Source organism: Curcuma longa, chromosome 8 (genome assembly GCF_044706935.1).
Source record: "Curcuma longa cultivar G26 ecotype Majalengka, Jawa Barat chromosome 8, ITB_CL_G26_1.1, whole genome shotgun sequence".
In the NCBI taxonomy this organism is placed as follows: Eukaryota; Viridiplantae; Streptophyta; class Magnoliopsida; order Zingiberales; family Zingiberaceae; genus Curcuma; species Curcuma longa.
In genome coordinates this window covers 5408772-5427094 of record NC_133868.1, presented here as the reverse complement: position 1 = coordinate 5427094, position 18323 = coordinate 5408772, and the positions used below count along the sequence as shown (strand labels likewise).

General features: G+C 39.2%; 2 protein-coding genes and 1 pseudogene across 2 annotated transcripts; all 3 read left to right on the top strand.

Annotated features, from left to right (window-relative positions):
* The first annotated feature begins 585 nt into the window (after nt 1-585).
* On the top strand, nt 586-4316 carry LOC141833653 (uncharacterized). The gene is made up of 4 exons (XM_074721136.1): nt 586-2930; nt 3025-3336; nt 3412-3499; nt 3582-4316. Exons 1-4 carry the CDS (start codon nt 586-588, stop codon nt 4314-4316), a joined length of 3480 nt encoding a protein of 1159 aa, XP_074577237.1.
* A 260-nt stretch (nt 4317-4576) lies between these two features.
* On the top strand, nt 4577-6118 carry LOC141833894 (uncharacterized; the record flags this gene model as incomplete). The annotated part of the gene is made up of 4 exons (XM_074721399.1): nt 4577-4860; nt 4940-5066; nt 5505-5606; nt 5693-6118. Coding segments are annotated over 4 exons (939 nt in total), but the record flags the coding sequence as incomplete, so codon positions are not given.
* A 5697-nt stretch (nt 6119-11815) lies between these two features.
* On the top strand, nt 11816-15273 carry LOC141833654 (linoleate 13S-lipoxygenase 2-1, chloroplastic-like; annotated as a pseudogene).
* The last annotated feature ends 3050 nt before the right edge of the window (nt 15274-18323 follow it).

Genomic DNA, 18323 nt, shown 5'->3' with positions numbered 1-18323 from the left:
GGGTTAGGGTTATTGAATATCATTAGGGTATAGGGTTTGGGTTAGTGATTGATGTTTAGGGTTTGGGTTAGTGTATGTTAATTTAATTTTTTTAGTATATTATAAATAATTTTCTTGGTTATATAATATAACATTGTAAATTTGATTGTGCAGGTCCTACTTTGAGCTGTGAAGGTCATACGCATCCTCGTGCTTCACGTGTTGTAAGTATAAATTTTTTATTATTAATTGATATATATCCATGATTACTATCTTTTCTATTTAACTATAGTGATCGGAGTTACATGATATTTTGATTTGGCGACGGAAAAAATATTATGTAATTTTCGATCACTGTAGTTAAATAGATCAAGTAATTATGGCCATGATTGTTTTATATATTTTATAATTGTTATAGATGTTAATTATTATAGGTTTTGTATGTGTTATGTTATGTTAGGTTTATGTTTTATATGTCATAGTTGTTGTTTATGTAATTAGGTTTATGTTTTATATGTCATAGTTGTTGTTTATGTAATTAGGTTTATGTTTTATATGTTATAGTTTTGTTTATTAATTTATTAAATTGAAAACAGGAAATTAAAAATGCAGAATGAAAGGGGTTGGATGTATAGAAAGAACAAACCTAACCGTAAAGGTTTAACTGATGAATATATTGTTGGAATGGAACAATTTTTGGAATTTGCAACCTCTCATGTTGAATTTATGGATGGAGAAAAGATAAGATGTCCTTGTAGAAAATGTCATAATGGTAAATTTTTACAATGTGACAAGGTTCGCGAACATCTTTGTAGATTTGGTTTTACTCCGAATTATTATAATTGGACATGCCATGGTGAACCATTTATACCTGACGAGGATTATTATGGACAAAATATACAAGCGTCAGCTGCAGTGAGTGGTGATCAAAGTGCTTATAACCAATTCAATCCATATCAGAGTTCAGGAGGTCATAATTTATTTTCTGATCCGAGTTTTGCAAGCTCTAGTTGTCCTCCAACAGATGAACAAATATTTTCTGCTTATACATCACCATTTGAAGGGGTACAAGAACAAAATGTTTATGAGAATTTAAATAATCAGACATATCAACAATTTCAAGAAATGCTAAGTGCTGCAGATGAACCTGTGTGGGCTGGTTGTGACACTCACACTCAATTATCTCTGACTGCAAGATTATTGAATGTAAAAGCTGAGCATAATGTGTCTGAAAATTGTTTTAATGATTTTGTTCAAGTTATGGGAGAGGCACTTCCGCGTGATCACAACATGCCTACTGATTATTATAGTATGAAAAAACTTGTGAAAGACTTAGGTCTTCCAGTGGAAAGGATTGATGCTTGTAGAGATGGTTGTATGATATATTGGGGAGAAGATCAAGATGCAGATGTTTGCAAATTTTGTAATCAAGCTAGGTACAAGAGAAGCAATAAGCCTCAACAACGACGTAAAGCATACAGTCAGCTATTTTATTTGCCTTTGACTCCTAGGTTACAAAGACTATATGCATCAGAAGCAACTGCTGAACATATGACTTGGCATGCAAATCATCAAACAGAAGATGATCTAATGTGTCATCCATCAGATGCAGAGGCATGGAAAAATTTTGATAGAACATATCCAGAATTTGCAACTGAAATTCGGAATATAAGATTGGGTTTATGTGCTGATGGATTTGCTCCTTTTGGTAAATCAGGAAGAAATTATTCATGTTGGCCAGTTATATTAACTCCGTATAATCTGCCACCTGGGATGTGTATGAAAACACCGTATATGTTTTTAACATTGGTTGTGCCTGGCCCTCAAAATCCGAAAAAGTTAATTGATGTTTACATGCAACCACTGATTGCAGAGCTGAAACAATTATGGAATGATGGTTTTCCTACATATGATATTCATACTAATCAGACGTTTGTAATGAAGGCTGCACTGCTTTGGACGATAAATGATTTTCCAGCTTATGGCATGTTATCAGGATGGAGTACTGCAGGAATTTTAGGATGTCCAATATGTATGGAAAGATCCAAATCATTCAGATTGAAACATGGAAGGAAAGCCAGCTATTTTGATTGTCATAGACAATTTTTACCAGCAAATCATAAATTCAGGAGGAATAAAGATGAATTCACTAAAAATAGAGTTGAAAGAACACCTCCACCAATGAGATTATCAGGTCAACAGCTTTGGTACAGAGTTTATAACTTTCCTTCTGTTATTGAAGATCCACATGGTACACCTTATGAATATGGGAGCACACATAAATGGACTAAACGGAGTATATTTTGGGAGCTACCGTACTGGTACAGTCATTTACTACATCATAATCTAGATGTGATGCATATTGAGAAAAATGTTTTTGATAATCTGATAAATACAGTCATGGATATCCCTGGAAAAACAAAAGATAATTTGAATGCAAGAAAAGATATGCGACTGATTTGTAAAAGACCCAGTCTTGATGTCGATGAAAATAGTAGGGGGCCAAAGCCAAAGGCAATTTATACATTAAATAGAGAGCAGAGACGTATTGTTTGTGAATGGCTAAAATCTTTGAAATTTCCAGATGGTTATGTCTCTAATATTGGAAGATGTGTTGATTTGAAAGAATACAAATTAATTGGTATGAAAAGTCATGATTGTCATATATTCATGGAAAGACTTATTCCTATTGCATTTAAGGAGCTGTTACCAAATTTTGTCTGGGCTGCAATTTCAGAGTTAAGTATTTTCCTTCACGATCTTTGCTCAACAGTTTTGAGACATTCACACATGGAGACTTTAGAGAAAAATATTCCAATCATTTTGTGCAATTTAGAAAGGATTTTTCCACCGTCATTTTTTGACTCCATGGAACATCTTTTGGTTCACTTGCCATATGAGGCTAAAGTTGGAGGTCCTGTCCATTATCGATGGATGTATCCATTTGAAAGGTACTATTTGAAATTTCGAATAATGACTAAATATTTATTGATCTTAATTATTTTATATTTTGGTTTCTAATCTGATTTCTTATATGATAAGCAGATTTTTATATCATTTGAAGAGAAAGGTTAAAAATAAAGCACATGTTGAAGCCTCTATTGTCAATGCATATATCGTCGAGGAAGTAACAACTTTTGCATCATATTATTTTGAGCCTCACGTTAAAAGCAAAAGGCAGAGGCCAGGAAGAAATGATGAAGGTCCTATTGATCAAAATTTAAAGTCATTTTCAATTTTTAACTATCTTGGTCGACCAAGTGGACAATGTAAGGAGAGATATTTAACTGGTCAAGAATTGCGTGCAGCTCAGACATATATTTTACTGAATTGTCCAGAAGTCACGCCATATTTCGAGTAAGTATATATTTTTTATGTTGGTAATATCTTATATTTTGGCACATGTGTGACTGTCATTTAATTTTATTGTAGGATTTTTCAACAATTATATTCTGAAATGTCGGCACAAGACTTTGATCGATATTGTGATGAAGAATTTGCACCGTGGTTCAAATCATATGTAAGTAGTAGTCAATCTAAATTTATACTATCATTTATATATATACATATGACAATTTTTATACATGTTTTTTGGATTTTAGGTTTATGACAATCAAGCTCACCTTGAGCATGAATTTCTATTTCATCTTTCTTGGGGTCCGAAAGCATTGGTACGCACTTGGCCAGCATATTTCATAAATGGATATATTTTTCATACTCAGGAATATGGAATGGGAAAAAGTACAATGAATAGTGGAGTATGTGTTCAGTCATCAGAAAATGACAGAGCCAGTGCAAGCAATGATTTTTATGGTTTGCTGGATGAAATTATAGAGATAGAATATCCCGGACCAGAAATGAAAGTTATTTTGTTTATGTGTCGGTGGTTTGACCCAATTAGAGGAATGAAGGTGCATCCACAGTACAAGTTGGTTGAAATAAATCATAAAAGGTTTTATAGACGATATGAACCATTTGTGTTGGCACAACAAGCTATTCAGGTATTCTATGCTTCGTATCCTAGTTTGAGACGTGACAAAATTGATTGGTGGGTTGTATGTAAAACTAAAGCACGGTCAAAAATTGAGGAACGTTGGGAAGACATTGCATATCAACAAGAGGAAGTTAGAAACACATTTGAGACTGAAGAACATGATATTTCAACATTACGAGATCCAAGCGGAATTGTAATTAATGTTGATGCAAGTGAACTTAATGAAAATATTAATGAAGACGCTGAGAGCGACGACGACGACGACGACGACGACGACGATGATAACGAAGATGATGACGACGATGATAATGACAATGAAAATGAAGATTTTGATTTTATATAAAAAAATAAGATCTTTTATAAATAATGGTAAGGATAATTTTATGAGTTATTTAGTTTTATTCGCCATATTTATATAACTTGGTTACTTGTTTATACACTATTGATGCACTGTAATTTTTCTGATATGTTCTTAATTACAGGTCATATTATTTACATTTTCTAGCTGTTTGACATCTACTGACCTCATACCTAGCACAGATGGTAAGTATTTCCATATTCCTCTTAATGTAATAATTATTTATTATTTGATCTCATAACAATTTTGTTTCACAGTTTCGCAGAGGTGGACATAGACGCAGTAGTCCTGCTGGCCAGTCTCCATCAGCATCTGGCCAGTCTGGATCACCATCTGGACAGGCTGTAGGACCTTCGCATACACCTTCACCGCCCACTGCTGTAGGACCTTCGCATGCACCTTCACCACCCACTGCTGTAGGACCTTCACCTTCACCACCACAGCCGTCGCTGGTGCAGTCTCCCAACCCTTCTCCGGTACAGTCCGCTACTGACCCTCATCGGGAGACCGTAGTCCCTCATGGCGATTCGTAAGTATATTTAGATTATTTTTTATATTTATATATTTTTATTATTAATAATAATGTTTGTTTGAATTTTTTTATATAGTTTCGAAAATTCAGTAACAATTATTCGCCAAATTAATCGAATTGTTAATAATCATTGGGGAGGGGCTTCAATGACTTACACAAGCACTCCAGGACCCACCAAGGATTTATGGTGGACTGAATTCAAGGTATATTTTATATTAATTTAATTAATATATCATATACAATTTAATATATCTAACTATTTATTTTTATGTATTTCAGCGAGCATTCACTTGGGATCCATCACATGAATTGGAAATAAAGAGAATTTTTTAAAAAAAATGTGGGGATCATATTCGTCATACTCTACATCATGCCAAGATCAGAGACAAAAAACCACCGTGTATCACTGATGAAAATTGGACGAAAATCAAAAGTGTTTGGGATACCGAGGAAAGCAAACAACGAAGTCACCAGAACAAGACAAATCAATCATATAATTCTGGTGACTCATCTGCTACATATGCGGGAGGCTCCATCAACATCGAGGAACACACGCGTAGATTGGTAAATTTTTCTATATACTAATTTATTATTGTAATTTAACTTATTTCTTTATTTCTAACAATGATTTTTAATTTTAGACTAAGGAGATGGGGAAGGAGCCACTATTTATTGAGACATTTACCCGCACTTTTCAAAAAAAAGATAAGACTTGGAGCGGGGACAGAGCTAGAGCTATGAAGGTTTAAATTTTAATTATTTCACTTATATGAATTATAATAGTTATGTATGTTGTTTAACTTATTAAATGTATTTATATTTAATACAGGAAAAATTTGATGAGGCCGAGCTAGCACAGACAAGTGCTGATGGATCAGAGCCCTCCATTGGAAATGACCTGAGTATCTGGTTGGATGTGACTGGAGGATCAAAGGGGGGGAGGATATTGGGAATGGGTTCTCTTAGCAGAACTCATCGAGTTGCTGCCACCTCTTCCTCTTCTTCCACCCAACCAGCAATGAGGGCACAAATAAACAGCCTAACTGAAGAAGTCTCTCATTTAAAAGGCATAATTAATCAACGGGATGAAGAAATGAGAGAAATGCGCAGACAACAGAATGAAGAAATGAGTGAAATGCGCAGACAGCAACAGATGATTATGCAGCATTTTCAGTTAGGCTCTGCTCCGAGTCAGCTTCCTCAGGTTCCCCATGATGATGATGACGGTGACGACGGTGAAGACGATTCTTCTTGATAGCCTAGTTGTGTATCTTTTTAATTTTTCTCACATTTAATATTGCTTTTACTTTTTTGTATTTGTAACTATTTTTTACTAATTAATATTATTATTTTATTTTGAACAGGGTTGATGAAACCAAGGATGGCCAAAAGGTAAATTTTTACATATTATACTGTATTTGTTATAAATAATTTCTAATATTTTTGTTTTCCTATGTAGAAAAAGAAATGATGATGAAGAAATCAGTGATGCAGAAAGTATTACCCGAGGTTGATACTATGGACGGTGATGCTTTCTTTTCTGGTCATTCAGATACTTTTTATATATGTATTTTATTATGGATTTGGTTGTTATGGTACTTTGATGCACTTGGAGTTTATGTTTCATTTGGTGTACTGATATTTGATACTTTGCACTTGGAGTTGTATATGTTTGATGTCCGGATTGGAGTAGTTGATGTTTGATAGATTTGGATGTATTTATGTTTGTGGATGTGTTTATGTTTGTGAATGTTTGTGGATGTGAATATTTGTGAATGTTTGAATGTGAATGTTTGTGGATGTGTATGTGTTTTTGTGTGCATGTGAATATTTTTAGATGTGGTTAGAGATTATGTATGTAAACAGGTTTCATATTTCGAAGAAACGAATGGAATCTGTGAAATTTTTTTTTGATTTGCGACGAGATTTGCGACGAATCCATGATTCGTCGCAAACTTATCGAAACTTCACTGTAGCATCGTAAACATGGCGACGAAAACATTTATTTGTCGCAAATTTGCGACGAATTATGAAGATTCGTCGCCAATTTGCGACGAAATCACTAGTTTTGTCGCAAATTAGCGACGAATACACGTTTTTGTCGCCAAATATATTAAGAAATAATCTGCCATTATATGTTGCGACGAAAATCTCTGTTAGTTTTCCGTTTTTTCGTCGCCATTTTGCGACGAAAACCCTTGTTTCGTCGCAAATTTGCAACGAAAAAACATATTTCGTCGCAAATTGGCGACGAAATTTCGTTTTTTCGTTGCAAATTTGCGACGAAACAAGGGTTTTCGTCGCAAAATTGCGACGAAAAAACATTTTTCGTCGCCAAGTAGATCGTCTGCGATTTTCCGAAAGGTTGCGACGAACTTTATTTTCGACGCAAAGTTTGCGACGAAACAGTATTTTCGTTGCAAAATTTTGGAACGAATTTTGTTTTTCGTTGCAAAATTTTGCGACGAATTTTGCGACGAACTTTATTTTTGTCGCAAAATTTGCGACGAATCTAAAATATTTTGTCGCCAGCCATTGCGACATGCTATTTGCAACGAAAAAGTTTGTGTCGCCAAATTCGTCGCAAAATGGTTTTGCAACGAAAATTCTTGATTTTTTCGTCGCAAAATTCGTCGCAAATGGCTGTTATTTTTGTAGTGGAACAAGAGTCCATAGTAAGGAATATGCTCTAACCGTATCCTACGACATGAGTATGTTCCTCCCACCAAAGTTGAACACAAAACAGAGCAACCACGGAGACCACAAAGCCTGACCTAACCCCCCATGCCCCATGGCATAGTAGTGTCTCATCCAGCTCAAACTGCTTTGATTAGTATCCCACACGTCGAGGTCATGCCACTAGGCACGACATTGTTAGGCCTTCTCTTTTGTCGTCGATTTCTGACACCTCCTTAATGCCATTGGGCATGGCTGCATCACATAGGCGACACCTTCGATATTTTTGGAAGGTTTAACGAACTTGGTCGATTTTGAGGGCTATAAAAAGCCTCGTAAGCCTCATGATTAGGGGAGGAGGCATTTTTTTATGACAAGGAACCCTAGGAGAGTCGTTCCAAGGAGCTGTTGATGTTTTCGTTTATCCTAGAGGTTGAAGATTCTAAGCTTCCTCTTCTCTTTTCTCTTAGATTTGAGTGGTAGGATGTCTTTTTCTTTATCTTTCGATTTGTAACTCTATCTTCATGAAGCAGTACTCTACATTCTAGGATGAGAGAGTAGCTTGATGTATTGTTGATATTCGTTTTATATACTTATTTATCTTTTTTGTTATATGATATGTTTATCCATGATTCGATTTTATTACGCAAACTTGATTTTAACATTAACCGTGCATCTTCATATCTCATGGGATGCTGAGAAGGATCGAAAAGTGAACTCAAATCTCCGACCCATAAAGATCAAGATGTGAGGGGTAATTCACGAAAATAGTCCAAAACCTCGCAATAATACCATTGGCTATGACAGAGCTTAATTGGTCGACTCTGATTCGGCGTCACAAAGTAGAGGATGACACCTAGAGAACCATGGGACATCGTGATAGGAGACTCCCGGAGAAAACGATCACTCTAGTAAGGTCGTCTTAAAAGTAGGCGTCGTGTTTGGGTAGACATACTAATATAATTCCAAAAGTCTATACTAGTATCTTGGGATAGACAACCTGCATGCGTATAAATATTGAGCTAAGAAAGTAAATAATATTTAGAGTGTTGACAGTCATCATGATAAAATTGAAATCCTAAAGTCGTTTCTCAAAATTGACTTTTCCTAAGACTTCTTATGTTTTCTCGATTCATTTTCTTTCTTTCTCAACTCTCATGATTTTTGATTGTTTAGATAACATGCTTCGTAATTCTAACTGATACTCAATTTTACAGTGTCTGCGGGTTTGATCTTTTTATTACTTGACGATAGTCGTGCACTTGTGATTTTGCTTATCAAGTTTTTAGCATTGTTGTCAAGAACTGTGTCAAGATCGATATTAGTTCAACCACGATTTGGTTGATCTAGATTTTCTTTACTGTTAATTTTTCTTGTACTAATATCTACTGATTCTCTACAAGATACAATGGGTGCTGACAATGAAGACACACTCTTAAGTGATTTTTCCGCATCCATTACTAGAAAATTGAGGTCCAATATCGTAAGACCTCTGATTGTTGTTGGAAATTTTGTGCAAAATTTTGCATTAATTTTCATCATTCAACAGAAGCAATTTGGAGGGACGCCTTCAAACGATCCATATTTACACATAGAAGACCTTTTGGAATATTGTGATATATTGAAATACGAAGATGTTTCTATTGGTACTATTAGGCTAGTTTTTCCTTCTCTCTGAAGGACAAAGCCACGACTTGGTTATGTTCTCTCTCTTCGGGAAGCATCACGACATGGAGACGAGATGGAATGACTTTTTTTGAACAAGTATTTTTCACCTAGCAAAATAGACTATTTGAGGAATCGAATCACAAGTTTTGCATATATAGATGGGAATCATTATGTCGCCATTACTACCCCTCGTTGACAGATGACCCCGCAAACTCTGAGCTCCAATCGTGGTGGACGGAGGTGCGCACCAATGGCCACGCCAATAAGTAGCATGAACCATGGTGGTCGTCACTGAGCACGCCGACAGGCCTCGTCCATATCCTCACCACCATCATCTAGGTGACCTCCGGCCACCACGCGCCGACTCCATTTCGACCTCCAGTCTTAACCTTAAAGCATGTTTAATCTCAGGAGTTGATCAACTTGGGCAATCAGGGAAGTCTAAGACTGTTTCTTCTAGAAAAATTAAAAAATATCCCTAAAAGATATGGGCGATCAAAATCTTTCTAAAACTGAAACGAGTATTTCAGAATATTTTCTAAACGAATGTTAATATTTCAGAGATCAATTTATACAAGGTTGCCTATACTTATGGACACAGGTATGCACACATCAACTCTAATTTTTCCAAGTCATTAAACTCCTTATTCACGCAAAATTCTAACTTGAACATCAGAGTGGCTTGCTAAGATTTACCTCCGGAGCTATTCTAACTCTCTTTTGAGTACTTTTCAGATCTCTTCATCTCTTCGGACGACTATATTAGAAAAACTCTTAAGAGCGCACCATCTTTTCCTCGTCTTTCACTTCCTTACATAGCATTTCCTTGTCGAAGTAAAGAGATATTGGCCAAAGATTGAAATATAACTCGACTAGAAAAGGCTATGAAATTAAGCGAGCCAAATTTGTTAGCATTAAAGCATCCACAAGGGCTTATTCAAATCCATTCATTTAAAAATATTGTCAACAGCTGTTGAGTTTGGCTGTTCACCTAACCCAATTAATCAATAGCACGATTAATTTCAATAATCAAGTTAAATTATTGGTCTAATGTTTATAAAATGCAAACAATGTGTATCATTTTTCTCATGTGATTGAGTGAGATCGTTCTAGCAGAGATTAAGAGGTGGCATATATTGGTCATGGGGGAGCAGAGGTACACCACCACCAAACATATCACTATTATTTTTAAAAATAATAATTACTTTAATTGTTGAATTAAATGACGAGTTGTACAATAAAATATGAATATATATATTTATTGTACAAAATAAATGAAATATTAATACATATGCCAAACTCACTCACACTCGTGCTAGATCTAGGGCTCCATGTGCTTGTGCACTGCTCTTTGTCTCCCCATGATATCCATGTTTTTATTGTTGCTGAATCATCGTCACGTTGTTATTGTGCATGAAAAATTAATTGAGAAGAAGATTGTCGGTTCAAGCTTGTCTTCTTCAAATGCCACCTCTATCGTGGTTAATGTGCTAGTTAAATTGATATCTAATGTAATCTCTTAAATTCTTTTCTAAATTTGTTGGTTTGTTTAAAGATTTCATTAATTGTGAATACTTTTTAGTTTGCAACCTAACTAAAACTTCAGTTTTAGACTCAGACAATATTTTGATAATATAAATGGGACTTGGAAAGTATTTTTAAAATATGAAAGTTCGAATTAGTATATTTAATTTTGTACCAAAAACAAGGCCATCAGAAAGTTTTGTTGTTTAGAAAAGATTTAATTTTATCACTTTCGTATTTAAATTAAAACAGTGCAACATTTAATTATTAAAAAACGACAAATCTTTGAAGTAGCCAACCCATTCGAGTCAATTACCATTTCATCCCTAATCATTCAACCTAGTCATTCAAACGTCTCTTTTCCTTAACTATAAACCTTAAATTCCTTTCTTCTAAATAATGTGCTTAAAATAATTTAGGCTTATCCAATCCCTCGTTTAGAGCACCGCACATTTAGTTGTTAAAATTTGATGACATGTAAAAATTTGTATTCATGCGACTTTTTTTTTAAGAACAAAACAGACATCTTGTCTTTTTCTTTAAAATTATTTGAAATGAAAATTTTCAAAGAATAAATTTATTGTAATTGTATTTATGTTTTATAATGAGAGTCTTGATTAATAATAAAACTATGACCGCATAATTTTATGATCACGAATTTAAATCATAAAAATAATCTTGTGTAATAGTGGGTAAAATTATGTACATCATACGATAGATTCAATGAGATGTGATCTTTCTCCAAATCCACGTAAGCTTCATGCATTGGATTTTTTTTAATTAAAAATTTTTTTAATCAAAACTCAAATTATAAAACACTAATTAATTATAAAAACTAATTACCTTTTTCAACAACTTTAAAGTTCTCTTGTTTTCATTAATAATGTAATTTTTTTGTTTTCACTAATTAATTACAATAATGTAAAACAAATTGTACATCATGTATTCGTATTCAATAAAAAAAATAGAAAAAAAAAAGTTCGCGAGTGCTAACAAAGTCTATATAAACGCCCTCACACTCGTCTTAATAATCCACACTAAATTTGCCTTCATCATCGATCAGCTACGCTTAACTGATCCAACGATGTTGAAGCAAGCAGTTCTTCAACCGTCCCTCCTCTTCTTCCCGCTCCACCCCTCCCTCCTCGGCGCCGGAGCCTCCAACGTCGTAGCCTTCCGCCAACAACGGCAATGGCGCCGCCAGCGCCGTCAGAATGACAGAAACAATAACGACAAGGTGCGCTGCGCCGCCGCGGCCAACGAGTCCGAGTCCTCGTTGTTGGGGCAGGCAACCTTCGTGGCCAAGTCGAGGCGGCCGGCGACGGTGAAGGCCACGGTCACCGTCCTGCTGACGGTCGGGGGAGCGTTGGGGCAGTTGGAGCCGACGCAGGCTCTCGACAATATTAACGATTTGCTCGGGCTGACTCTACATCTCGAGCTCGTCAGCGCTGAACTTGACCGTACGTGATTGACTCAACGATCCATTAATTCGACATTAATGATCGTGTGCGATGCTGTTGATGATGACGATGATGTTTGGCTATAATTAACAGAAACAGGATCGGAGAAGAAGACGGTGGAGGCGTTCGCCCACAATGCCAAGAAAGGAATCGGTAGCGTCACATACGAAGCAACTTTTAGTGTTCCGGCAAATTTTGGAGAGATCGGAGCGGTCGTCGTCCGGAATGAGCACCACAACGAGATGTTTCTCAAAGACATCGTTCTCACGATCGACGGCGATGATTCCGCTCCTCTTCTGTTCGATTGCAAGTCGTGGTTGCACTCCAAGTTCGACAACCGCCAAGACAGAGTCTTCTTCACCAGCAACAAGGTAAATAAGAAGATTAATCAAGAAAAGAATGTTTTTATTTTTCTGATGATTTTCGTTGATTAATTGAGTGAATTTTGTGGTTTGCAGTCTTACTTGCCGTCGGAGACGCCGGCGGGGCTGGTGCGCCTGCGGCAGAAGGAGCTGGAGATTCTGCGCGGCGACGGCACCGGCGAGCGGAAGAAATTCGAGAGGATCTACGACTACGACGTCTACAATGACCTGGGAAACCCGGACAGCAAACCCGAGCTGGCTCGGCCCGTCCTCGGTGGCTCCGATGAGTTCCCCTACCCGCGCCGGTGCCGCACCGGCCGGCCGCCAACTCGCTCAGGCATTTCATCGAACACTTTCCCACTCTCGCTTTTCATCTATCACTTGCTCTTGATGGTCCACTGAAGAAGATTTTGGTCGTCGTTTCAGATCCTAAATCGGAGCAGAGGAGCGCGTCCGTGTACGTGCCGAGGGACGAGAGCTTCTCCGAGGTGAAGCAGGCGACGTTCGGGGCGAAGACGTTGTGGTCGGTGATACACGGCCTGCTGCCGTCGGTGACGGCGGCGCTGGTGGACTCGCGGATGGGCTTCCCTTACTTCACCGCCATCGACGCGCTCTTCAACGAGGGCTTGCCGCTGCAGCTCCAAGATTCCACGCACACCTTCCACACCATCGTTCCCCAGCTCGTGAAGACGATCACCGCCGGAGCGCAGAATATCCTCCAGTTCGAACTGCCTGAAATGATCGACAGTAAGAATATTCATATTAATTTCTGTATATATATATATTTAAAAAGTTTCTTTAATATTTACTTATTTACTCTGATTATTTAACAGGAGATAAGTTTTCCTGGTTTAGAGATGAAGAATTTTCCCGGCAGACTTTGGCCGGCCTCAATCCTCTCAGCATTCAACTAGTCACAGTAATTAATCCAATGTTTTTCTCGATTCAGATTTATTTACCTTTTAATAATCGCAAAAAGACATAAAATGGAAATTTTTACAGGAATTTCCATTGGTAAGCAAACTCGATCCAAGCATTTACGGTTCGCCGGAGTCGCTGATCACAGCGGAGCTCATTGAGAGAGAAATTAAAGGAATCATGACCGTCGATGAGGTCAGTCGCAATCACTCTTCTCGTCTTCTCCAGTTGATTAGTTCGAAATCATCAAAATTTATTCCTTTTTTTCATCCTATTTGTTGTTTGATCGATCATGCAGGCGTTGGAGCAGAAGAAGCTCTTCATTTTGGACTACCACGACCTGCTGCTTCCGTTCGTGCACAAGGTCCGAGAGCTGGAGGACACGACGCTGTACGCCTCCCGGACGCTGTTCTTCCTCACGCCGGACAGCACCCTGCGCCCGATCGCCATCGAGCTCACGCGGCCGGCTTCGCCGAAGCAGCCGCAGTGGCGGCAAGTGTTCGAGCCCAGCTGGAACGCCACCGGCGCCTGGCTCTGGCGTCTCGCCAAGGCGCACGTCGCGGCCCACGACTCCGGCTACCACCAGCTCGTCTCCCACTGGTACTGCTTTCATATTCCGGTGAAATTTCCGGTTTGAGATTCTAAAGTTCTTAACCTTTGCGCAAGGCTTCGGACTCACTGCTGCGTGGAGCCGTACATCATCGCCGCCAACCGACAGCTGAGCCAGATGCATCCGATCTACCGCCTGATGCACCCTTACTTCCGCTACACCATGGAGATCAACGCCCTCGCCCGCTCGTTACTCATCAACGGAAACGGCATCATCGAGCAGACCTTCTCGCCGGGGAAGTACTCCCTCGAGCTCTGCTCCGCCGCCTACGACAAGCTGTGGCGCTTCGACACGGAGGCTTTGCCCGCCGACCTCATCCGAAGGTTCGAATTTCAAAATTTCCTCCAAAATTTCACTTTTTAGATCATTGTGATTAGAAGATGAGATTTTGATTCCACAGGGGGATGGCGGTGGAAGATCCAGAGGCAGAGCACGGCCTCCGGCTCACCATCGACGACTACCCTTACGCCAAGGACGGCCTTCTGATCTGGTCCGCCATCGAGCAGTGGGTGGCCGATTATGTTGGCCACTACTACCCCTCGCCGGCCGATGTCGCCGCGGACTCCGAGCTCCAATCGTGGTGGACGGAGGTGCGCACCAAGGGCCACGCCGATAAGCAGAACGAGCCGTGGTGGCCGTCGCTGAACACGCCGGCGGACCTCGTCCGTATCCTCACCACTATCATCTGGGTGGGCTCCGGCCATCACGCCGCCGTCAACTTCGGGCAGTACCATTTCGGCGGGTACTTTCCCAACCGCCCCACCATCACGCGCGCCAACTTGCCGGTGGAGGACGCCAAGGAGGACGACCTGGCGGCGTTCCGGGCGAAGCCGGAGGCGGCTTTGCTGCGGTGCTTCCCGTCGAAGATCCAAGCGACGCAGGTGATGGCGATCCTGGACGTGCTGTCGGCGCACTCGCCGGAAGAGGAGTACTTGGGAAAGGATGCGGAGGCTGCGTGGACGAAGAACCCGGTGGTGTACGCGGCCTTCGAGCGCTTCAACGGCGGCTGAGGGAGATCGAGGGGATCATCGACGCGAGGAACGCCGACCCCAATCTGATGAACCGGTGTGGCGCCGGAATCGTGCCGTACCAGCTCCTGAAGCCGTACTCCGGGCCGGGGGTCACCGGAATGGGCGTCCCCAATAGCATCTCCATTTGAAGCATCGATCGCCCTTTGCTTTTCCGTTGCTGGTTTGAGCTTGAAATAAATGTCAACTGTAATCGGGGTCAACGATAAGAAGCGACAGATCTTGTGCAGGATTTACTCTTTATATTTTTAAGGGCACTTCTAAAAAATTTAACTAAGAACATTTTAGAATAAATATTATATAGTAAGACTTCATTTGATAAAATGCTCAAGCTACTGTATTTTAAGAGTAGAATTTCTAAAAATCATTCATCACTTTTATTTTAAATAAATAATTCAAAAATTTGGAAGTGTGATTTTTAAATTGATGAGCGTATAAAAAAAACATGTTTCCCTTTAAAAGTATTTGAGAGATTATAATGAGATATAATGATTTTTTAGAATAAATTGAGATATAATGATTTTACATGTTTCACGTGACTGTGGCACGTGAGTCTTCCCCTGTTCCATAAATCCCTATCCCCAGATCGGATTCAGAGCGCAGGGAGGGAGAAGCAATCGATCGATTGATGGCTTCTTGGCGTCTGCGACATCGGCCTCCGGCAAGTCTCTGGCCCTCGCCATCCTTTCTCCTCCTCCACCGCCCAAATTTCCATCTGCCGCCGGAGTTACCTTCCTCCCAAGAGGCTCGGTAAGCTCTTTTCGACCTCCCACCGCCTTTTTAACGTCCTTGTATGAGTGCGATCCTGCGCCTTCTGAATAGAATAAAACTAGGAGAACGGGTACAAATAGAGGAGAGTGGGTTATTTAATTGGAGGAAAGAGAAATCTGTTGTTTACTTTTCTCAAAGTCAATAGAGAATTGCAGTAGATTATTTTTTTCCTTTTGATAAAAAACGAGAAATCGTTAATTCCAATAGTTTGCATGTTCTTTATAAGTACACGCAGGAGATCGAATACCATAATAGTTTGCTATAATTAAAAGTTCTTGGAATGAAACATACGATCGAAGTGTTGATTGTGTCGTGCCTTATTTTAATCTTTCCTAGTAATCCACTTTGTCCGTGACATTAATTGGTTGTCTGGCAGTAGGGCTTCATTCTTGTTCTTATCAATATATATATTCTTTTATTTGATTGTTATTATAAAAAAAATACTATCTTTGTTTGTGTGTGTGTGAATCTCTTATATCTGAGTTTTCCATTTCTGAAAATCAGAGGTACGAGCTGGTGGAGATAAATTTGGAAAGCACTTTGAAGTGTCAAACCTATGGTGAATCTTATGGAGGAGGTGTTGGTTATGATTCCTCTCTCTGAGGAGGATTGAACTTGATAGAAGGTTTATGCTTCATATGCATCCAACCTATTCACTACTTGCTTTGTGTAAATATTTTGATATAGTCTAACATTTTTGGTGTATTCTATAGGAGGCCAGGTCAGAGTAGGTGGGCGGTGAAAGAACTCCGAGGTTCTTGGCAAGAACCGACCCACCTCTGGCAAAGATCAGTGATTCCGGCGAAAGTCTCCGACAGTGATGAGCAATCCTAATATCAGGAAAATATTAGAAGGAAGGTCAAGACGGACTTTGGCGAAACTCCTCTGACGCTCAAGTGAGGCTCTGATGATCAAGCAGGAATAGTAGAAAAAGGGAAAAAAAAAAGAAGAACAAACCGGCGTAAAATGTATATTGTGTCTGCATCCTCGCCCCCACCCCTCCGCGGGAGCGGGAGCGGGCATGGGCACCTTTTTATACGACCTAGTCAAAGTGGGAAAAGGCTTGACTGGGCGTTCTGCGTATATCCCTTTCTCATCCCCCACATCCTCTGATCATGTCTACACCATATCTAGCGTGTCTAACCACATCCTCCTATATCTTGAGGACATGCATGCCCCACATCCGGTCCGTGCCTCCAATCAGGCCTCCCTTTGAGATCAACCAGCACCAGTTGGTTTGGCTCGAGTTCTGCACTAGTCGGATTAACTCACCTTGAGTTTGGACGCCCTGACTTGAGCTCTATCTTGAATTGGGTTGATCGTGGTTTGCATTGACCGAGTCCTGAGCCTGCCACGTGGTGCCTCTCGTTTCCACCACATCACTTCCTTTCATAAATTTTATTCTTATTTTCAATTTGGCATCATCTTTGAAATATTCTTTCAGAAGTTAGGAACTTTATAGATAGATAAGTTTTAATTTGATTAAAAGGAAGGTCTCCATACAAGCTTCCTTTTCTAAAATGCAGATACTATAAATACTTGGTAAATTGAAAGTTTTAATAACTGAATGAAGCATTCTTTTGTGTCGTGCAGACTAGGGTAAGAACTCCTTATTCATTCAGATTGTTACCATTGTGGCATGAGTAACAACCTATTTGCTCAAATATTGATCTTTTCGCTTTTTTTCTCTTTGTATCTAGCAACTTCATATTTGTCATCCATAGTAGTAGGCTATGCATAGTGTGCTGCTATTTTTTTCTTTTACTGTCTTCATTTCAGGTGGCGCCATTTAATACCTATTATTCACAACTGGAACAGCACCTAGCACAAGCTGGCATCGATTCTAGTATCAATAAATGGGACCAACCCTTGGTGCTGGGGATGGTCGATCCTCATGATCCTTTATCTCATCCTGCTGGAGTTTCTGACATTCAAGCTGAGTCAGCATTGACCCTGATCAATTTACTAATTTTTTGGTATGCCAACCTAATTTCTGTTTTGGATCTAGTTCTTGAAATTAGCCTCACTGTGTTATGCAATTATATTTCATTGGCTATAATTGTGAGCTATAGCTTTGGATTTAAAAGACTTATAGACAAGTTTGCACATTCTTTTGACTTGGCTAAGAAATTAGAATATGGTTTTCTTCAGATTCCTAACTGGTTTGGAGCTGAATCACCGGAATGTACAAAGTACAACCCATTTCCCTTGCCTGAAACCTACAGAGCATCCCAGGAGAAGAAGGTAACTTCTCTTATGCTTATTTGTACGATGGCTTTGTTTCACTTATACTGCCTTTTCCAATTCTAAATGCTTAGTTGTATGATTTCTCCAGCATACAAACTTGCTGGAGAACTATGGCACGGTATCATCAGAATGCCCTTCCAGCAACTGCAGAACTATGGCCTAGGGTATTAACTTTATGCATCCTGACAATGTTTTT